At 39.7% G+C, this 23953-nt stretch overlaps 1 protein-coding gene across 4 annotated transcripts in view; it reads left to right on the top strand.

The window, feature by feature from the left end:
- The window catches only part of ubr3 (ubiquitin protein ligase E3 component n-recognin 3), a 311396-nt gene that overhangs the window by 269826 nt on the left and 17617 nt on the right, over positions 1 to 23953 (top strand). For all 4 annotated transcript variants that reach the window (XM_048535342.2, XM_048535343.2, XM_048535344.2 and 1 more), the window contains 3 exons: positions 11188 to 11295; positions 15309 to 15434; positions 19077 to 19256. In XM_048535342.2, the coding sequence (XP_048391299.1) occupies positions 11188 to 11295; positions 15309 to 15434; positions 19077 to 19256 (414 nt within the window). The remainder of the gene's footprint in view (positions 1 to 11187; positions 11296 to 15308; positions 15435 to 19076; positions 19257 to 23953) is intronic.

The following is a 23953-nucleotide window of genomic DNA, read 5'->3' on the forward strand; positions in this document are numbered from 1 at the left end:
ACATGTATGGTTCAACATTTTAGCTGGCATTTTCATAATCCATAAGTGACCTGCCATTGGATTTTTGGGAACCACTGCATAATGTTTTGTTATGATACCCAAATTGTAAAGGAAAATGTAAAGTCGCGAAATCCTACACGACCAGAAGGCTGCTCTCTCATTGGAGAGAGACAACTGGTGGTGGTTTAACCTGAGGTTTACCATGTCTCAGGTGAAAGAAGAGGTTGAGAAGGAGAGTTCTTCAAGGTAACCTCAGCCAGGGCGGGAATTGGACCCGTGCTGTTGGTATCACTCTGCATTTTAAACCAGCCATCCAGTCAACTGAGCTAATCAACCTTGACTAAGATGGTGCCACCTGATGGACGAACGCCCGTTCCTCATTGTCTGGTACTTGAAGTGATCTCCAGTATCTCATTAACACTTTGTCTCTTAATAATAACACTCAGGTACTGATTCTAACGCAGCATCAGATTAATACAAGATAACAAAGTGTAAAGCTGGATGTAAATCTCTGTGTAAATCTCTGATGAAGGGTCTAGGCCCGAAACATCAGCTTTTGTGCTCCTGAGATGCTGCTTGGCCTGCTGTGTTCATCCAGCTTCACACTTTGTTATCTTGGATTCTCCAGCATCTGCAGTTCCCATTATCACTCATCAGATTATTACAGCTCTCTCAACTCCAGATCCATCTGTTACATCTCTTTTAAAGAAAGTGGACTAAGTATGCAATTCTCATTCTCTTTATGTTCATCCTCTTTGCTTAAGGTTTCAACAATATGGCCAGGTAACTAAATTTCCAACTCATCTCCCTTTTTCATATATTCTTCCTTTTCCTTTCTAATTCTATGAGACAGATCTAATCACAATCCCACCCATCATCCTCTTCTAACCAAACCTCTGCAAGGTGAGGAATAGGGAGAGAGCAGTTGAACACGTGGCTACAGGGATGGTGCAGGAGGGAGGGATTCAGATACCTGTATAATTGGGGCTCATTCTGGGGTATGTGGGACCTCTACAAGTGGGATGGTCTACACCTGAACCAGAGGAGTACCAATATCTTGGGGAAATTAGCTAATGCACTTTGTGAGGATTTAAATGAATTCAGCAGAGGGGTGGAAACCTGATTTGTAGCTCCAGTGAACAGGAGGTTGAGAGTAGTGAGTTCATGAATAAGGTTTCAAGGCCACGGTAGTGTGTGGGCAGGCAGGAAGATGGTTTGAAGTGTGTCTACTTCAATGCCAGGAGCATCCGAAATAAGGTAGGTGAACTTGCAGCATGGATTGGTACCTGGGACTTCGATGTCGTGGCCATTTTGGAGACATGCTTAGAGCAAGGACAGGAATGGCTGTTGCAGGTTCCGGGGTTTTGATGTCTCAGTAAGGTCAGAGAAGGTAGTAAAAGAGGTGGAGGTGTGGCATTGTTAGTCAAGGACAGTATTACGGTAGCAGAAAGGATGTTTGATGTGGACTCCTCTCCTGAGGTCGTATGGGCTGAGGTTAGAAACAGGAAAGGAGAGGCCACACTGTTGGGAGTTTTTTTACAGGCCTCTGAAAAGTTCCAGAGATGTAGAAGAAAGGATTGCAAAGATGTTTCTGGATAAAAGTAAAAGTTACAAGGTAGTTATTATGGCGGACTTTAAGTTTCCAAATGTTGACCGGAGACGCTATAGTTTGAGTACTTCAGTTTTTGTCCAATGTGTGCAGGAGGGTTTCCTGGCACAGTATGTAGATAGGCCAACCAGAGGTGAGGCAACATTGGATTTGGTACTGGACAATGAACCAGGCCAGGTGTTAGAATTGGACGTAGGTGAGCACTTCGGTCGTAGTGACCACAGTTCGGTTACGTTTACTTTAGCGATGGAAAGGGATAGGTATATACCGCAGGGCAAGAGTTATAGCTGGGGGAAAGGCAATTATGAGGTGATTAGGCAAGATTTAGGATGCACAGGATGGGGAAGGAAACTGCAGGGGCTGGGCACAGTTGCAGTGTGGAACTTGTTCAAGGAACAGCTACTGCCTTGATAAGTATGTACCTGTCAGGCAGGGAGGAAGTGGTCGAGCGAGGGAACCGTAGTTTACTAAAGAAGTTGAATCTCTTGTCAAGAGGAAGAAGGAAGCTTATGTAAAGATGAGGCATGAAGGCTCAGTTAGGGCACTTGAGAGTTACAAGTTAGCCAAGAAGGACCTAAAGAGAGAGCTAAGAAGAGCAAGGAGGGGACATGAGAAGTCTTTGGCAGGTAGGATCAAAGAAAGTCCTAATGCTTTCTATAGGTATGTCAGGAACAAAAGAATGATGAGAGCAATATTAGGGTCAGTCAAGGACAGTAGTGGGAAGTTGTGCGTGGAGTCCAAAGACGTAGGAGAGGCACTAAATGACTTTTTTTTGTCATTTTCATGTGTGAATACTGACAATGTTGTCGAGGAGAATACTGAGATACAGGCTATTAGACTAGATGGGATTGAGGTTCATAAGGAGGAGGTGTTAGTAATTCTGGAAAGTGTGAAAATAGGTAAGTCCCCTGAGCCGGATGTGATTTATCCTAGGATTTTCTGGGAAGGTAGAGAGGGGATTACAGAGCCTTTGGCTTTGATCTTTGTTGTCGTTGTCTACAGGAATAGTGCTAGAAGACTGGACAATAGAAAATGTTGTCCCCTTATTCAGGAAGGGGAGTAGAGACAACTCTGGTAATTATAGACCAGTGAGCTTTACTTTGGTTGTGGGTACAGTGTTGGAGAGGATTATAAGAGATAGGAATAATTTGATTCAGGATAGTCAACATGGTTTTGTGAAGGGTAGGTCGTGCCTCACAAACCTTATTGAGTTCTTTGAAAAGGTGACCAAACAGGTGGATGAGGGTAAAGCGGTTGATGTGGTGTATATGGATTTCAGTAAAACGTTTTATAAAGTTCCCCACGTTAGGCTATTACAGACAATACGGAGGCATGGGATTGAGGGTGATTTGGTTTGGATCAGAAATTGCCTAGCTGTAAGAAAACAGAGGGTGGTGGTTGATGAGAAATGTTCATCCTGGAGTTCAGTTAGTAATGGTGTACCGCAAGGATCTGTTTTGGGGCCACTGCTGTTTGTCATTTTTCTAAATGACCTGGATGAGGGTGTAGAAGGATGGGTTAGTAAATTTGCAGATGACACTAAAGTCAGTGGAGCTGTGGATAGTGTGGAAGGATGCTGTAGCTTGCAGAGAGACATAGATATGCTGCAGAGCTGGGCTGAGGTGGCAAATGGAGTTTAATGCGGAAAAGTGTGAGATGATTCACTTTGGAAAGAGTAACAGGAATACAGAATACTGGGCTAATGGTAAGATTCTTGGTAGTGTGGATGAGTAGAGAGATCTGTGTCCGTGTGCATAGATCCCTGAAGGTTGCCATCCAGGTTGATAGGGTTGTTAAGAAGGCGTATGGTGTGCTAGGTTTTATTGGTAGAGGGATTGAGCTTCGGAGCCATGACATCACATTGCAGCTGCACAAAGCAGTGGTGTGGCCGCACTTGGAGTATCGCGTACAGTTGTGATCGCCGCGTTATAAGAAGGATGTGGAAGCATTGGAAAGGTGCAGAGGAGAATTACCAGGACATTGCCTGGTATGGAGGGAAGGTCTTATGAGGAAAGACTGAGGGACTTGAGGCTGTTTTCGTTAGAGAGGAGAAGGTAAAGAGGTGACTTGAGAGACATACAAGATGATCAGAGGATTAAATAGTGTGGACAGTGAGAGCCTTTTTCCTCGGATGGTGATGGCTAGCACGAGGGGACATAGCTTTAAATTGAGGGGTGATAGATATAGGACAGATATCAGAGGTAGATTCTTTGCTCAAGAGAGTAATAAGGGCGTGGAATGCCCTGCCTGCAACAGTAGTAGACTCACCAACTTTAAGGGCATTTAAATGGTCATTGGATAAACATATGGATAATAATGGAATAGTCTATGTTAGATGGGCTTCAGAGTGGTTTCACAGGTCGGCGCAACATCGAGGACCGAAGGGCTGTACTGCACTGTAATGTTTTATGACACAATCAAGGATATTCCTACTGTGACTTCTCAGTTTCTTTTTCTTTTATTGGTTGTTCCACCACCCTCAGTGAGGCTGATATTTTTGAACCAGCCTGATCATTCCCCAAAATAAAATTAATCCCTTCTTTAGGGATTTGTTACACAACTTCAAACACAACTTCACCACTTACTCAGTAACTCTTTATTTCAACTCTAACATGGAATTGGTTCAAAAGCTGTACGTATACCCTCAATTAATATCTGTTTTTCCATCATTAGCCCCTGTATTTCATCAATCAGCATCAACAACTGACATCCTCCAGTGTCCATCAGTATCTTCATTGGCTTACCTCACTGAGCAGAATAATTCAGAAGTACCTTCACTTTAGAATAAAATGTTAAGATCTTCCAGTGTTCTGATTAATGTTAGCAATAATAGTTGAAGAATTGCCTTGACATTACTGATTTGTTTCTTTCTTACTTCCTTACTGGAGGGAACTCATTCCACCTGTAGCACTGCTAAAATTTTACTTTTCTTTATGTATCCTTTTCTGAGAAATCCTTAAGTATTTTTGCTATCCCTAGATAGCAAGAGCTGCAGATGCTGGAGTCAGAGCCAGTACAGTGTAGAGCTGGAGAAACACAGCTGGCCAGGAAGTATCAGAGGAGCAAGAAAGTCAATGTTTTGCACCTAGACCCTTCGTCAGCACTTACGAAGGGTCTAGCCCGAAATGTTGACTCTCCTACTCCACTGATGCTGTCTAACCTCTGTGATCCCTAGATCATCCTTTTCTCTTGCTAGTTCTATATTTGGATAATTTAGGTCTTTTTCTTGTCCTAAATTTCAGTTGAGATGCTTCAGGGATGAGCTCATATTCATTGAGCGTTGTTCTTTTAACAATCTGCAGATTACCCTTCTGATAAACATTCAGAGCTGTAACTATCACAATAATCTACCATTTGAGTCCAAATACCCTTCGGTCACTTGAACACCCAAGCTATATTTTCAAATGAGGCAAGATATGTTTTGATAACTGTAAGCTCAGGCACGTGCTACAGGTTTCTAGTTAAACCAGATCCTCATTAGAATCAGAATCGTCCTCCTTGCTACTCTCTCTCCTTTTACTCAAAGCTTTTCTCTCGTCAGACTATATTGTCTGATTACCAGTTTTAAATTCTTGCTTTTTAAATACCATTTCTCTTTATTCTCCCTCTCTTCCTAGTTCAAGTTCTCTTTCCCTTCTTCTTCCTCTCTTTCCATTGTTCTTTTCATTTCTCTGAGTGAATCTTGGCAATTCTAACTGTGACATCTCAATTTCAGATTTCCCTTCTTTTACTTTGAAATGCTGGGTAATTATTTCAAGTGCCTCAATCTTCTGTGATCCTGCTTCTGTTTCTGTCTTTAGTTTATCCGCTAACGTTCTCAAATGTAAATTTAGCCAAAATTTCAAATGTTACTTTTACTTTTTCTGCTCCTTGAAAACTCTTAGCCTCACTGAAAGCTACTTTGAAAGTCCAACTCATATACCATACAACACAGAATACTCCCATTTTTGGCCGACTATTCTTAAATTCATAGAATTTAAGCCCAAAGCTCCCCACCTTGTTACAGGTGATGGTAATACCAGACAAGTTGGAACCCAGATTGAAACCTAGCTTCATACTCCATTTGATTTGATTAACTTTGATTTGATTTATTTTTGTTACATGTAACGAGATACAGTGAAACGTTTTGCAGTGCTAACTAGACAAATCACATCTCATGTAAGTACAACTGGGTAATAGAACAGAATGCAGAATATAGTGGAGATAACAAAGTGTGGAGCTGGATGAACACAGCAGGCCAAGCAGCATCTCAGGAGCACAAAAGCTGACGTCTTGGGCCTAGACCCTTCATCAGATGATCACCCTCTCTGATGAAGGGTCTAGGCCCGAAACGTCAGCTTTTGTGCTCCTGAGATGCCGCCTTGGCCTGCTGTGCTCATCCAGCTCCACGCTTTGTTATCTTGGATTCTCCAGCATCTGCCGTTCCCATTATCACTGCAGAATATAGTGTTACAGCTGCAGAGAAGGTGCAGAGAGATCAGCTCTGATTATGAGAGGTCCATTCACAAGTCTGATAACAGCAGGAGAGAAACCGTTCTTAAATCAGTTGGTATGTGTTTTCAAACTTTTGTAACTTCTGCCCAATGAAAGAGGGTGGAAGAGAATATAACCCAGATGGGAGTTGGTCTTAGATTATGTTGGTTGCTTTCCAGAGGCAGCAGAAAGTATGGAAGGGAAGTAAGGAAAGTATGGAAGGCAACCAGCTTGTAACTGATGTCCATTTCAAGCCCACCGACTCCCACAGCTACCTAGAATACACCCCCTCCCACCCACCCTCCTGCAAAAATTCCATCCTCTATTCCCAATTCCTCCACCTCTGCCGCATCTGCTCCCACGATGAGGCAGATGTCCAAGTTCTTCAAGGACCGCAACTTTCCCCCCACAGTGGTCGAGAACGCCCTTGACCGCGTCTCCCGCATTTCCCACAACACATCCCTCACACCCCACCCTCGTCACAACCGCCCAAAGAGGATCCCCCTCGCTCTCACCCACCACCCCTCCAACCTCCGGATACAACGCATCATCCTCCGACACTTCCGCCATCTACAATCTGACCCCACCACCCAAGACATTTTTCCATCCCCACCCTTGTCCGCTTTCCGGAGAGACCACTCTCTCCGTGACTCCCTTGTTTGCTCCACACTGCCCTCCAACCCCACCACACCCAGCACCCTCCCCTGCAACTGCAGGAAGTGCTACACTTGCCCCCACACCACCTCCCTCACCCCCATCCTAGGCCCCAAGATGACTTTCCATATTAAGCAGAGGTTCACCTGCACATCTGCCAATGTGGTGTACTGTATCCATTGTACCCGGTGTGGCTTCCTCTACATTGGGGAAATTAAGCGGAGGCTTGGGGACCGCTTTGCAGAACACCTCCGCTCGGGTCGCAATAAAAAACTGCACCTCCCAGTCGTGAACCATTTCCACTCCCCCTCCCATTCTTTAGATGACATGTCCATCATGGTCGTCATGCAGTGCCACAATGATGCCACCCGAAGGTTGCAGGAGCAGCAACTCATATTCCGCTTGGGAACCCTGCAGCCCAATGGTATCAATGTGGACTTCACCAGCTTCAAAATCTCCCCTTCCCCCACTGCATCCCAAAACCAGCTCAGTTCGTCCCCTCCCCCCACTGCATCAAACAACCAGCCCAGCTCATCCCCTCCCCCCACTGCATCCCAAAACCAGCCCAGCCTGTCTCTGCCTCCCTAACCTGTTCTTCCTCTCACCCATCCCTTCCTCCCACCCCAAGCCACACCTCCATTTCCTACCTACTAACATCATCCCACCTCCATGACCTGTCCGTCTTCCCTGGACTGACCTACCCCCTCCCTACCTTCCCACGTATACTCTCCTCTCCACCTATCTTCTTTTCTCTCCATCTTCGGTCCACCTCCCCCTCTCCCTATTTATTCCAGAACCCTCACTCCATCCCCCTCTCTGATGATGGGTCTAGGCCCGAAACGTCAGTTTTTGTGCTCCTGAGATGCTGCTGGGCCTGCTGTGTTCATCCAGCTTCACACTTCATTATCTTGGAAGGGAAGTAAGGCTGGTTTTCGTGATGGATCAGGCTGCATTCACAAATCTGTGTAATTTCTTGTAGCCTTGGCAGAGCAGTTGCTTACGATGGTGCTTCTATAAAAACTTGAGAGTCATTATGGACATGCCGAATTTCCTTAGTCTTCTGGAGAAGTAGAGGCATTATTGCACTTTCTTGACTGTAATGTTAATGTGGATGGACCAGTATAGATTGTTATTCGTGTTTACGATCATCTCCCCCACCTCAGCACCATTGATGCAGCTGGGGGCATGTCCTCCTGACGTCGATGACCAGTTCTTTCATTTTTATGACATTGAAGGAGAGATGTTGGTCTTTACAACGAGCCACTAAGCTATCTGTCTTTTTCCTGTTCTTTATCTCATTGTTATTTAAGATTCAACCAGTATGGTGATCAGCAAATTTGTAAATGGAATTAGTGGTGATCATTAAACATACTCTCAAGGCTGCCAGTGTGCTTTTAACAAAAGAACTTTAATACTATTACAAAAGGAAAAGGAAGGGGAACAAAGCTCCTTATGTAAGATAATTGAGAAAGATCTTATTATGAAAGGAGGATTGGAGTCTTCTTCCCAGGAATATCATTACAGGAAGTCAATCCCAGTTAAGCATCACTCCTATCTTCACTCTTTTTAATCTCTTACTAAACAGATGATGTCCCATGCCTTTTCATTTGGTGACTTCCTGCAAGTTCACCAGATGTCATTCTATCTGTCTCCCTGAGACACACACATACAGGCTAACCTATTGACTTATTTCATTGAACTCTATGGAAGAAACAGGTCTTCTTTGCAGCTACTTTGACTACTTCATGGCTACTAAACAACAGATCTGTTGGTATAAATCTTGTTTTGAACTGGGCCTGCTTGTGTCCTCTGGCCTTTCCCTTTCTGGTGTGTAAAAGCTCATCTTAGTCAACATTTCAACAGTTACCTCTACTTTAAAATCAGCTTCCTAAATAATATTAAAATATTATAATTTTCATAAGAGAATCATTTTTAAGGGCATTTAAAAGATATTAAAGGATAACAAGATATAATGAGATAAACTACATGGTACAATTCAGCCGATTATGAAAAAATAGAGAGGTTAGAATTCTAAAGTTATCTTGTAGAAGCCTAAGGTAGAAATAAATAAGTTAGACTGAGAGGGAAACTTGAAGTGGCAAGCATATTCAAACATCCTTTAGAAATCATGATAATGCTAACGCTAACATACAAAATACAGATTTTAGACAAATTGGTTATTCACTAGTACAGAAGACATTATGATGAACAGTAAATATTGTGCCTCTACCTGCTTCCTACCATTGCAAGCAGACGCTGACTAGAAGTAAGATGAGGGAAGAATCAACACGAGAACAGTCACGGTGGAAAGCGGTGAAGGAAGGATATTAGATTAATGGAATCATTTCGAAGGTGATGCAAGATCTGAAAAGTAGGATAAAAAGTGAGGACAAAAAGACTTACTGATTGGGAAGGCAGAGATCAAAAGTTTAGAAAATTGGGCAGACATGGTCCAGGTCCTTGTTAACTGTAAATCCAGAAGTCCATTGAGGGAAAGGGTATCAGAAACTCGAGCAGAGCATTAGTAAAAGAATATGTTTAAGAGAAAGCTTTTTAACCTTTCTATAAAGGAAAACTTTAAGTATATTCTAAATTATGTATGAAAATATACAGACTTACATTAGATATCCATTGAAACTCTATCTTCAAAGGTGAAGAACAAGTCCAATTTGAGCCGCAATGGTGAGGAATTTTGTGGAAATTGAAATAATTTTCCAATGAAGTTGTTTGGGTTGCCAAAAGAACAGGAATCAATAGGAACACTATGTGCAAGGGAAGACAAACTTATAAAGAATACCTGAAAAAGATTCTAACAAGTGGTTTTAAAAAGAAGCGGCAATGGGAACCATGCTGGTCCTTACTTGAAACAAAAAATATCATTTTGTTCACACACATTCATGCCACATTCCATATAAGAATAAAGAAAAAATATCTGCTGGTGCAGAGGCATAGATGGATAGACTTACGGAGATAGAAGTTGACTTTTGGTGAAGGAGCCTTTACAAAATGTGGGTATCATTTGGAATGCCAGTATTTATTAGCTATCTCTAATTGCATTGAACTGCTAGGCCATTTCATAGTGCAGTTCAAATTGAACCACAGGCGATCCATCTGGAGTCACGTGTAGGCAAGATCAGTAAGGATGTCAGATTTCTTTCCTAAAAAATATTAATGCTGTCATAAACTCAGTTTAGCTTAACCCAGGGTCAGCTAGAATGCTAAAGTTGAAAATAGTTTGGTACAGTCTGTGATAGTAACCAGGGAATTGGATGAAGATGGTGGCAATGGATTAGAGTTTGTGTCAGAGGCTGAAGAAATGGCAATGGTCATTGCAAAAGTTAACTGTAGGACGTTTCTGCTGATTCAGTGCTAGAATTCAGAACAAGCTAGAAGTCAAAAGTCAGAACAGTCAGAACCAAAGAACATATTCTCTGCTTTGCAGAGCTGATAATATGAGAGTTGGAAAAGAAACCATAGAAGAAATTCACCTAACTACAGTTGAATACACAAGAATGAAAGCAGATTGGGTGCTGTACTGGACTCAAATCATGGTCTGTTTCTCTCTTCCAGACTTGCTGAGTTCCACCATCACTATTTTATTTCAGATTTCCAGCATGAACTGTATTTTGCTTTTCTATAGTAATCTAGAGCCTGGGATCAATAATCTGGCAACAATCCTAGAGGTATAAATGCAAATGTTACTGAATTTAAATTCAGCTAATTAAATAAATCTTAGATTAAAAATGTCCTATTTATTTCATGATCATGAAGCTACCAGATTCTGGTGAAAACAAGTGTTTCACCAATGACCTTCAAGAAACGAAACCCATCCTTACCCAGCCTGGGATACATGAGGCTTCATGGCTTTTGCATGTCCTTGAAAATAGTCTATCCAGCTACTTGATTGTATCAAAAACTACTAAAATAGACTGCACCAGCTCATAAAGGTTGCTCATCATCACCTTCATGGGTATTTAGAGATAGACAATAAATGCTGGCCTTGACAGGCATACCCAGGTCCCATGAATATATGACTAAAAAAGTGTCCTTAGCTTGATACAACTGATGTTGTAGACTCTAAACATGAACAGTTTGCTTTATTACACTGTAAGTATTACTACTGTTTGTTGAAGAATTCCAAAACTGATAGTCTAATTGCACTTTGCTATCAGTTAATGCGCCTTCCGCCGTGATTATTGAGACAGTGTTCGAACTAATCAGTTTCCTGATTTTTCACACTTTCATACTTAAGCCACTGAAATTTGTAATTTTCCTTAATGTTCACTCCTTTATTAACAACGTTTTCATATCTAAGCTCATTTCTATAACAACAGCAAATTTAAACTGTATTATATTGCGCCTGATGTGTTTTCTCACAGTAATGATTGAATGTTTTTATGCATTGTCCTATACTGACGATTTTCATCTCTTTTATGTTTAAATTTTGACAGACTGTGTGTAATTCAGATAAATCTTGGCAAGTATTACTAAGCCACATCATCTGTGAACTGTCAAAAGGAAAGCTTTACTGTACCAGTAACACAGATCAAGTATCAATGGTATGTACAAAGATAAATATATTACATGAGCTTACTAATATGTCATCTTAAGGTAGGTTTTGATGAGAATCCTTCATTCTAATTCCTTCCAAAGTAAATCATTTCCTTTAAATGAGACAGAAAGTTGAGATTTATCCCTAACTTGGTAAAGTTTAAATTCTAGATGACTCTATTGGAGCTGTTGGGGCACAAAGAAACATTCAAATCTTGGAAGCAGTGCAGACGCCTTGGAAGCAGTGTAGACAAGAGCCACAAAATTGATCTATCAGGTCATAATTTTATAATGATGAAGAGTTAAGTAGCTCTTTATTACATAGTTTTGGAATGAGGAAAATGAGGAACATTATTCTATTTACGAAGTATGTTGAAAATGGTTAATCTCATGCATTGACTTAAACTGGCTATGTAGTAGAAGAGGCAGAGATACCAAGTCAAGTTTAGGACAGATGTCAGAAAGTCCATATTCATACAAAGAATGATAAAAATCTGGAATAATCTTCTAACAAGAATTGAGGAGGCAAGTAAGATATAGGGTTTTGTGAAGGATATATTGATATGAGAAAATGAACTAAATTAATCATACGGTGATGCAAAACTAGTGCTTTACTTTGACTCATCTTTCTGGCATCCATACCAGATGTTAATCACATGTTCTCTGCAGAAAAAGAAAAGTTTTGAAGCATTTGTTGTTCATAGTTGTGAAACAATGACCTTGTGCTGTCTTCATTAGCTGTTCAAATTTACTTTTTCCCACTAAATACCTTTTGGATCAAGAGTGAGAGTGGACAGTTCTAAATTAATTTGCCAAAAAGCAAATGTGACATGAGAAACTTTTCCACACCTCTTAAGATCTTTTATGTTTCAATTAATTTGCCTCTTAATCTTCCGTACACTAGCAGTTACAAACCTAGCGTCTCTAAGCTTTCTCATAAGACAACTCCAGGTATTAGTTTATTAACCCTTCTCTGAGCTGCTGTCAGTGCATGTAGAATGCACTGAATGGAAATGTGGATAGGGACAGATTCATTTAAGGCAGTCAATTGCATGATTATTTGAATAGAAACACAATTTGGAAGGTTGTAGAGGTAAGATAGGAGAATGGCACCATTGTAATGCTCATTTGAAAAGGTGGTGCAGACACAGTGGGCTGAATAGTTTCCTGCATTGTAACAATTCTGTCATTCTGTGGTGTAAAAAGTTTCCCCTCTAATTTGATGCTTTAGATAGTTGAAGAATACTAGGATATCAAATCATTTTTTAAAGCCTTTCCCTCTGAAACTTTTCTCTCTGGCTTCACTAATCTCTTTGATTGCATTTCACCCAAAATATGATGTATGGTTGCGCGATGAAAAACCAGGTATTCAATTGCTCTGAGCTTCTCACAGTACTATTAATATCTGGACCTAACAATATAATTTGTCACCTGGTGATACATGAATAAAAAATATCGTCCCCATAACTGTAGTCATAATATCTTTTCTCTCCTTCTCCCTCCCACCAACCACCCCTTTAAAGGTGTGAAAGGAGTAACTCATTGGACCATCTCTGGCTGTGCCAGAAACAAAATGGAGTGAAAATGTTTGGGCTTAATATGTTCAAAACCTAAGACACCTTCATGCTCAATGAACAAGTCCATAGCAATATTACATATTAATGCTGTGTTGCACACTGCTCCAAGATATATTCATTATAATATTTATAAACTAAAACATATTACAAATGCTATCTATATCATAACTATTGAATCTGTGCATTATCTTTTCCTCTTCTTCATGATGTGAATCTGTTTAATCTTCTTTATAAAAGCTAGTTTTAGTTATTTTTTGCAACAATAGGACCATTAAATAAGGAAAAACATTTCTTTGAAATTCCTATTTTTCTCCTACATTCTGCAAACAAAAACTATCCTCACACACTGCGGCATATTAGCAGTTGTGTTGTTATGACAACATCTTTTGTATTTATATAGCACCCATAGTGTATAAAGATATTCCAATGTGTTTCACAGGAGCATTATTAGATAAAATTTAACATTTAGCCTTAAGGAGATATTAGGATAGATGGACAAAGGCTTGATCAAGAAGAGATACTTTAAAAAAGATTTCTTTTCGGAAATTCTTTCTTGGGAAGCAGGGTTTGCTGGCAAGGCCAGGATTTGTTCTCCATCACTAGTTATTCTTTAAGCGAGTAGCTTGCCATGTCATTTCAGAAGGCAGTCAAGAGTCACTCACTTGGATGTGGGTCTGAAGTCAGATCAGGTGAGGACAGCAGATTTTCTTCACTGGGTTTTTAATGACAATTGGTGGTAGTTTCATAGTCACCATTACTGAGACTAGTTTTTGGGTCAAAATGTGATTAATTGATTAAAATTCCAACAGTGCTGGTGGTGGCTTCTGAACCACTGACCCCAGAACATTATCCCAGGCCTCTGACAGCTAGTCCAGCGCATTTACCACTATGCTCCCAGTTTCCCCATTCAGAAGAGCATGGGATAGGTAATGAACTCCAGAGTTTTAACACCTAGAGATTTGGAGAATTTCTGCCATTGAGGAAGCAGCAGAGGTCAGAACTGAAGGAAGGCCAGATCCTTGTGGGAAAGTCAGAAAGTCATGTAGAGATGTTTGGGGTAAAGATAATGGAAAGATGTTAGTAAACAGATTAGAATTGTAAAATGAAACATTTTTTTGGATAGTGAGATAAGAAATAAAACTGTAAATATACTGGTAATAGATAAATAATTGGATTATGATCGGTGCAACTAAAATTTCAATGGGTTCAATTTTATATAGCGTGGTTAATAGGAGACCATCCAGGAGAGCTTTAGAATAGGCTAGTCTGGATATAATCTCGGTGAGGACTACAGAATAGATAGGCTGAGGCAGGGGTGGAGACCACTGAGACAGTAGGGATGGTATTTAATTTCGTTGGATGAATTGATTAGAAAAATTATCGTAATAACTGGGAATAAATAAAAGCTATTTACAACATATTTAAGTCTGAAGATAGCCAGTACTTATTTGTATTTTAGTTTCTTTTGAGAGTTGGGGTAAATGTTTGTTCTGTCTTGGATTTGGTAATATACCCATTCTATGAAGTAAGATACTATTAACTCAGTCTTAACAGTTTTTAACAGCTGCATCCTGCTAGTAACGGTAGCAAATGACTCAGTGGTATAATAAATAATAGCTTGCTGCACAAATAAATGATTCTCACGTGACTTAAATAAATACAAACACTAACACCTAAAAATAAATGAAGCTAATGTGCAATAAGGGAATCAGTTGAAAACTTCTTGAGTATGTTTATTTTATTGGTAACTGTTGACAGTTTGAATATGATTGTCTACAGTACAAGTTGGGATCCGAACTAGTGATCGGACTTTTAAAATCTCAATGTGGAGCTCACTAATTACAATTAATAATTAAATCTGTTTTATGTTTTATACATGATGGCTACTAGAAATATTCTATCACTGAAATGTAAAGCTAATGTCAATTTTTAAAGTATCTCTCTAGCAAGTCTAAAATCCTTGCAAATTTTTGGGACTCTTCTGGTGCAGTGTAAGACTCCAAATTAAAGTCCTACCTGCCTGGGCGGTGTGGTCTAACATGTAGAAACAGGTTGATTAAAAGTCTGAAACAAAAACAGAAATTGCTGGAGACATTCAACAGGTATCGTAGCATCTGTGGAGAGAAATCTGAGTTAATAGTTCAAGTTCAGGTTCAGTAACCTTTCTTCAGAACTTCAGTCCTGCTGTTGGAAGGGTCACTGGTCCTGAAACATTAACTCTGATTTCTCACCATAGATGCTACCAGACCTGGTAAATTTCACCCGCAACTTCTGTTCTTGTTTCTGATTTCCAGCATCTGCAGTTCTTTCAGTTTTTTAAATTAAAAATCATTTCATTTTAAGAATTCTACCGTTTATTTTAAAATAACTTAGAAATTCCTTACTATCTTGCTATTATGCCTTCCTGCTATCTTAAAAATTTGTGTTTTTATTTCATACATCAGCTTGGTGCCAATGTCTGGTCTCCTCAGTCTATTGAATACAGCATCCAGCAGCTCTGTCTGCCTTTCCTCAGGACTACAAGCCTTCTTCAACACCATCTATTTGGTGGTGATCTTCCCAGTTGTCAGGTACCTTGACCAAAATCCTAATTATATGTGAATGTGGTGTACTATTTTAATAGCCTTAACTTTAAAAATAAACATTTGTAAAGTGTTAAATATATGCATGATACAATCTGGCAATATGATGCTTTAAAAATAAGAACTCATTGTTTGCAATTTAATTTATTTTCTACTAATCTTAATTATCTCTGCAAAGGAGTAAATGAAATAAAATTTGAATTACGTGCTTCTTGAAGGTTCTATCATTAAAGGCAAAATTAATCAAACTACAAAGACTAGGATAGGGCACAAACAACATAAACTCACAAATATGTCCGTTCCCATGCCTGTTCAGGTGATTATCAAATGATATTTACATCTTCTGCGGATTTTTTTTAGAATCCCTACAGTGTGGAAACAGGCCCTTTGTCCCAACAAGTCCACACCGAACCTCAGAGCATCCCAACCATACATTCATCAAGTTTGCACCTCCAAAAACTACTCTAAATCTACACTAGTTGCACTTTCCAGCGCTTAAATGTTGCAACACTTAAATTGCTCATCCAAGTACTTTTTAAAAATTGTGAGGCTTCCCACCTCAACTGTCCTCCCAAGCAGTGCATTCCAGATTCCCACCACAATTTGGGAGAACATATTTGCCTCAAATACCATCCAAGCCTCCTGCTTTTCACTTTAAAATTATGCCCCTTTGTTGTTGACCATTCAGCTGGGAGGAACAGATGCTTCCTATCTACCCTGTGCCCCTCATAATCTTATAAACCTCTCAGCCTTCTCTGCTGTAAAGAAAACAACCCAAGCTTATCCAGTCTTTCTTTATAACTAAATTGTTTTACCCCAAGCAACGTTCCTGTGAATCTCCTCTGCAGCTCCTTCAGTACAGTCGCATTCTTCGTGCAGTGTCGGAACAGCGCACAGTACTCTGGCTGTGGCCTACCCAAAGTTTTGTATAGCTCCAGCATGACCTCACTGCTGTTATAATTTATCCCATGAATGGCAAAGGTAATGTCTCATATGCCGCCTTAAGTATCTTAAAAATCTGCCCTGCGACCTTTAGGGATCTGTCACAAGCACCCCAAGATTCCTTTGATCCTCTGAGCTTTCTAGTGTCCTGCCATTCATTAAGTACTCCCTTGTATTGTTACTTCTTCCAAAGTGCATCAGCTCACGCATAGCCGGGTTAAAATCCATCTGTCACTGATCTGCCCTGTGATGAATGTCTTCCTGTAACACAAGACCTTCTTCCTCACTGTCAGTCAGTTGGCCAGTCATAAGGTCATCCATAAATTTATTTATCATCTTCCCATTTCTGCATTTTCTTCTTTATTATCATGAACAAGAAGTGAACCAGCATTGATCTCAATGGTACACCACTGGATACCAGCCTCTAGTCTTTCAAACAGCCTTCTACCACCACCTCTTAATCCTACCAGTAAGCCACTTTGGATCCAATTGCCAGGTTACCCTGGATCCCAAAAACTTTAATCTTCTTTATCAGTCTTCCACACGGGATCTTGTTAAAGGCTTTGCTGAGATCCATATAACTACATCAACTGTACTACCCTCATCTATATACCTGATCACCACCTCAAAAAATTCATTCTAATTTATGAGACCTGACCCCTCTCTGATACCTCCCTGATCAAACTTTACATCTCCAAGTGATTAATTCTTTCCTTCAGAACTTTATCCAATAGTTTACCCACCACTGATGTGAGACTTGCTATACTCTAGTTCCGTAGTTAGGATGAAGGTTGAGATTCCAGATCGTCATTAAGTGAATAATTAGGCCATGGGAACACGGGACTTACAGTAAGGCCACAGAATTCCACAGGTTTGAACAAGCAAACTAAGTTTACAAAGTTAGAAAAGTAACATTACTAACATTGTAGCGGGAAGTCAATGTAAACTAACAGGAAAAACTGGCTGCTCACTCCATAGAGCACACTTTGAAGAGTAAATGTGGTGAAGACAGATTCTCAGGATTTTCAGCAACCTGTCTGAAGACCCTGTGGGTCACCAAATTTTATTAAAACCTTTCCCCTTTACAAAATTCCAAATATCCAGTTCCAAATGTATTCCTTGAAATGCTGCTGTCAGGGATTGCCTGAACTAAACAATCCTGGAAGTTGCTCCCTACCAGTATTATGGGTGTACTACATGAAATAAACTTCACCCATGCAAGATGTCTGCTCACCACCACCTTCTAGGGGACAGTTAGGGATAGGCAGTGAATGCTGATCCAATTGCATGCATTTATACATCATTAAAATCGTTTATCAGCCCAAGCCTGAATTGTCCTTTATGTGCTGTATTTGAACATTGATTGCTTCAGAACCTGAGGAGTCAAGAATGGCGCAAAATATTGCACAATCAATGGCAAACGTCTTATTTCTCAATCACAGCAATCTTTGTGTTACGTATGACTCCAATCAGTGAAGAGTTTTTCTATTGATTACCATTGACTTCACTTTTGCCAGGGCTCCTTAATGCCAAACATAGGCAAATGTTGCCTTGAAATCAAGGGCAGTCACTTTCAACACAGCTCTTAAATTCAGCTGTTCGTCTATGCTAGAGCCAAGCCTGCAATGAAATCAGAATCTGAGTGGCCTTAGCAGAACCCAATCTGAGCATCAGTAGGCGTGTTCTACTTAAGTGCTGCTTAACAGCACTGCTGACGACTCCTTCCATCACTTTGCTGACAATTGAGAGTAAAATCATAGGACAGTAATTGGCCAGTTTGAATTTGTCCTGGAAATCTAAGGTACTGCAGAACCTGTTGACATGAATTAGATCTTCGTAAATTGTAGTTTGTTTCTTTTTCTTTGCTTTATTACAGTTACATTCCTGATGTTGAATCAGTGCATGGTCATGTTAGAACAGTTGTGGTAAAACCAGAAAGCTATTATACATAATTTGAACAAGTTGTATAATGTCATTCCACTACAGTTTAGTTTGAATCTCGTTTGAGCCATCGTATAGCATTGGTGCACAACTGAAAATACTGGTTTAAAGCAAACATTAAAACATCTAACCTTAAATTACTACCACAGGAAAGTGCTTAGTGGTGACTTTATCAAGATTGACTTGCTTTTATTTCGTGTTGTAGCTGTTAACAGATACCACCAAAAATTCATATTTGAGTAATTATTCACAGTTGATAACTGAAGACATCCTGTCTTGAATTAATACTCTGTTCTTTACATAAATAGCTATTAGTTGCAATAAGCCTATTTCTACATCAAATACTAATCTAAGGGTAAATCATTCAAATAGATGTGTACTCCTTCTTCCATGTCTACTTTTTTCCCCTTTTGAATGATCTTCAAAATATTTCCTAATTTGTACTACCATTATTTTCCAACTATTAAAACAAAATAACGTAAGAAATAAAATACACAATTTGTATTTGTAGAAATGTTTTTGCAAACTCAAGATATTTTGAGAATGATTGGAGAGTCAGTTATCCTCTTTGTCTACTCATTTTTCATTAGTAATGCACCATTATCATCGTGAAATCGTGCTGCCAGGAAACTGTCATGTCTGCATTCAATGAGTGATGTCAGCTTAATGTATTTTATAGTTTATTGCCTCAGCAATTTAATACAACAGATGGTTTATGTACAAGTTACTTCTTTCCTCATTCACAAGCGAACAGAAGAATTTGGGATGCTTGCCAGCTATCTTGGGTTACTGCTGCCCTGTCTTCAGTCAAGTGATGAGGTCAGTAGTGCCATCTGCCTCGACTGGCCAATAGCAGCTCTAGATCTTGTATCTCAGTGGTGTTTGGAAGTAACGACTTCTGCAGAAAGTCACTCAGAACAAGTTATGGTAAGATTAACTGTTTGGCTTTTAACAGCAAATCTTATAAGTACATTTCATATATATTTACTTCCACTTTTTGATTTTTTTGCCATTTAGTGGTTAATTGCTGGTCTTCAATTCTGGAGACCTTTGATGTAAAGTAACACAGAGGAAGAGTGGAGAAGGGTGAAGGCATGCACACACCATTCTTGGGGTGTATGACTTTCCATGCTGTTTCAGTTCTAAAAGTATGCAAAAAATAGAAAGGAAACATTGTAAATGAAAGCTTTGACATTCTTTATATTAATCAAACATACATTTGTATTTTGTTTTGTAATATATGTGTACCCCTGCTTCCCAGTGCCAGAAAATTCAAAAAATTAAATTGTATTGTCTTTATTTAAATACTCAATTTAACAAGACAAAGGCCATCTCAACTTCAATCCATGCAATTAATTAATAACATTTCTAAAGTTCCTCTTCAGTGTAGGTCTGGTTCTGCCTTATTTGAGTATTGTAATGTATTTGTGTAATGTCAAAGGAATGAAAATTATTGTTCAGATTTGCTAGTTTCAGCTTCATTCAGACATCTCATTTTTATGCTAAAATGTACATTAAAATGAACCTTGTGGAGAGATTTTTTTTCTCCAATGAGAAGCTCCTGAAACATCATCTTTTAGATCTATTAGATGAAGTTCCTGTAGACCTAAGAAGTATATTGTCTTAGCAATCATAAGGCAGTAAGTCACTTGAGCGTTAATCACCTCCGTTTCCAAGTCAATTGATGGAAGAGCTGCAGTAGACAGTGAATAAAATCAGTTTTGATTGAGTAGTCCAAGTGGATTAGCTTGGCTTTCACTTGATGTGATGGGGGATATTTGAAAAATCTTAACACAGCTGACATTTAAGTAAATGGAAGAACTTAACAGCTAAAACAGCAACAGATGCTGTGTCAATATAAAATGTGATGGCTGTGCAAGAACATAGATTCTTTCAAGAAAATGCCCATTCAATGCAACAGTATGTAAAAGATAATTGATACTGTGTAAATATTAGAACATAATATTTTTCAAACCAATATTGACAGACCATTAAGTATAGCGAGTTTTGAATTGTTGAAACATAAATGGTGCTGTGGTTCATTTTAACAATTCATTCACAACTAATTTGTTTTTAATGCAGTTACAGAATTAAGTTAAATTTTGTCCATTTTTCTGAGACCATCAATTCCCAAAATATTACCTAAACCGTCATTCTATCTTTTACCTTGAGAAACAGTAACCACTCCTATCTGTCCTTGCACTATAGAGGTAGATGAAATTTAATGCCCTCCTGAAAAAGGCTTTCAAGGCTGGGGTTGGCAGTTGATCAGACCAGGGAATGTGGATTGGGGATCTTGCTGCCTCCCCATTTAGTCTGGGGCAGGAAGAGTTGTGAAAGGCCTGTCTCCCTAGGCGTGAATGGAGGCCCTTAATTGAAGGCAATTAATGTCCATTTCAGACCCACATTAAACTACCTCAGATGTTCAACTGGCAGTGTTCAGGGGACTCACCATGTGGGAACCCTGATAAGCAAACCCTTTTTAATTTGCTTGTTACCTACTATGGGGTGGTGGTAGATGGTGTAGTGGTTCCTCGCCACAAACACAGTGGCCCATTGAAAGACCTGACATCAGGAAGGGGGGGTCTTACTGAGAGTTAACTTCCTGTCCTTTCCTCAGAATCTACTGTCTGTAACCCCCTTTCAGGTCACTTACTTTTTTTTCCAAGGAGCCCATGCTGAAGAGCCAAGTGAATTACCAGCAGTAGCCAGAATGCCCAGTGATAACCATAAAACATAGGAAAAGAAATAGGCCATTCAGCGCATTGAGTCTGCTCCACCATTCAATGAGATCATGCTGATCTGATAATCTCAATTCCACTTTCCTGTTTTTTTTTCTACCTAACTCTTGATTTGCTGACTGATTAAAAATCTGACTATTTCAGCCTTGAAAGTACTTGATAACGCTACTTCAACAGCCCTCTGTGATAACGAATTCCACAAACCTATCACTGTCCAAGTGTTTTTGAAAAAATCATCCTCCTCTGTCTTAAATGGGCAACCCCTTATTCTGAGATTATGGCTTCTAGTCCTAGACTCCAACATACTTTTTGCATCTACCCTGTCAAGCCCCCGTAAGAATCTTTCAATAAGGTCACCTCTCATTCTTGTAAATTCCATTGACTACAAGCCCAAAATTCTTGACCTCCACTCATAAGAAACATCCCTCCATAGCTGGTATCAGCCTCGTGAGCTTTCTCTGGTCTGCCTCCAATGCCAATAAATAAGAGGAACAAAACTGGTCACAGTGCTACAGCTGTGTTTTAACCAGTACCTTGTATAGTATTAGCAAGCCCTCCCTTTTTTTATACTCATTTCTTGTGTCACAAAGAACAACATTTTACCTTTTGTGACTCATGCATTAGGACCCCTAAATATCTGCTGCAGCTTTCATGGTCTTTTCACATTTAACTAATAATCAACTCGTCTTTCTTACATTTTCCCACATAATCCATCTGCCAAGTATTTGCCCTCTGCACTTAAATTGTCTACAGTCTTTGTTGACTCTTAGTGTTATCTTCAACTTGGCAACATTTCATTCACTTCTCTCACCCAAGTAATTCATGGATGTTATGAATAATTGTGGCCTCAGCACCAGTTGCTGTGGCATTCCCCTGGTTACGGTTGGCATCCTGAAAATGTCCCCTTCATCTCAGCTTTGTTTCTATGCTACCAGCAATGGAACATTGCCTGTCATTGGTGGGTCTGCTGCCCTCTGAGGTGAAATTTCCGTTCGCCTGATGGAGTCCTAACATTAAGTCCAAAGATGTGCAGCTTAGGTGGCTTGGCAATGCTAAATTGCCCATAGTGTCCAGGGATGCGGAGGTTAGGTGGATTACCCATGGGAAATGCAGGGTTACAGGGATAGGGTATCGGGGTTGGACTGGCTGGGATATTCTTCGGCCAGATGGTAACACTGTATGGACCAAATGGATGTCTTGCACGCTGCAGAGATTGTGTGATGATTCTATGATTAAAGCTAGTAGCCCAGTGGCAAGGTCCTTGCTTCCAATTGTGGATTTAATTATTTTGAGGCTTCTGGATTTTGGATTGCCGAGGATGCTATCAGTCTTGTGGTGGACATTGTGTTCACCTCACCACCCTCTTTGATTTCTACTCTCGTTCTCCTTCTAAATTTCATTCAAAATTCAAGCAAGTCCTTTTTTTTCTCCTCCCTCTTGGAGTTCAGTTACTTTTGCCTCATTCACTGCCTGCTTTATTCCTTTCTCCCTTGGACCATTCTGTTATTTTCCACTTTCCTTCTCCTCTTCCTAGCCCCACCCCACTTAACCCTGTTTCTTGGATTATATCTTAATATCAGTGTTGACCATGGCTATTGTAGACAAAAATAAACTTACATTATTAGCATTTGATGGTTCAAGATGTTTTATAGTGTGTATGCCCCAAGGGGATGTGATCACATTTAGCACTTGTCTGAACCCGTTATTCTTTATTCATATACCTGTTTGTAAACTAAATATTACCAACTTTACTTAAGTTTTATAATGCCCATAAGGAATGATTGTACTGTACCTACAATATTCAAAACAAGACAGATAAGTACAACAAACGTAATTGGGCATGTAGTGGAGACAACAGAATCAGCAGCCGTGATTGCAGCAATATTCATAGTAGGAACTGGTCATCCATGGAGCCTCATTTTCCAAAACCAGCTGTTGCATCTGTTGAAGGACAGTTTGTATCTTGGCACATGTAACAGCAATCAGCAATTTGTGACCTTGATTCTGCATTATAATTGGTATATAGATTATCTGGGTACATATAGCAATGCTGTAAAGCAAACTTCAGTATCCGCTGTTACAATTGCCTGCTGCAAAGAAAGGTATTTTTGGGGAATCGACAGAAGCTGCTGTAATGCTTTAAAAAGTTCAGCAGTAAATATAAGCTTTGAAAGTTGAAAATCTGGGATCCCTTTAAATGTTCTAATTCTACTGATGGACGGAGTCTTGGGATATAGTGCACCTTTGTCTGATGTCACATTGCTTTTGAGTGATATCCATGGTCAGGTGTTTGCATTTGACATCATCTTCTGCACTTAGAGATCTCTCATTTATGACACAGGTAGAACCTCCAAGGGTTTGTTGCCATTTGGGAAGGTTTACTGCAGGTCTGTAGATCTTGGAGACAGAGTGTTGGGTGTTCTGTATATTTCATAAGCACTATGGTTTTCATGAGGCCAACAGAATAACTTAGAACCATGTTGCAGTTGCTTTATCAACAATGATGGACAGATTATTAATGGGTGTTTCTTCCTATGTCCAGTTTTGATGAGTATATCTGGTAAGTCTCTAATGGAAGGCCTGCGGCTGATCCATACTGTAGGTTTCTACCGTGTACATTTGTAGTCAGCAAAAGGTGTCAAGACTTAGTTCACACCTGGATTTTGATCCTGAGTAGATTTATATAGCAGAAAAGTTTAAGACGAATACACTCCAATAGTGATCATAGAATATTAATTGGTTTAACCATGAATTCTGCATTTGTTGGGAATTACACAGAATTCTATAGTGAGAATTTTCAACAAATTACATTATAAGGACAAAAACTTCACAAACTGTGCCCCACATTGGGAGTTTTCAGAAAACTACATCTTGATGATTTGC

This window comes from Stegostoma tigrinum, chromosome 7 (genome assembly GCF_030684315.1).
Source record: "Stegostoma tigrinum isolate sSteTig4 chromosome 7, sSteTig4.hap1, whole genome shotgun sequence".
Lineage (NCBI taxonomy): Eukaryota > Metazoa > Chordata > Chondrichthyes > Orectolobiformes > Stegostomatidae > Stegostoma > Stegostoma tigrinum.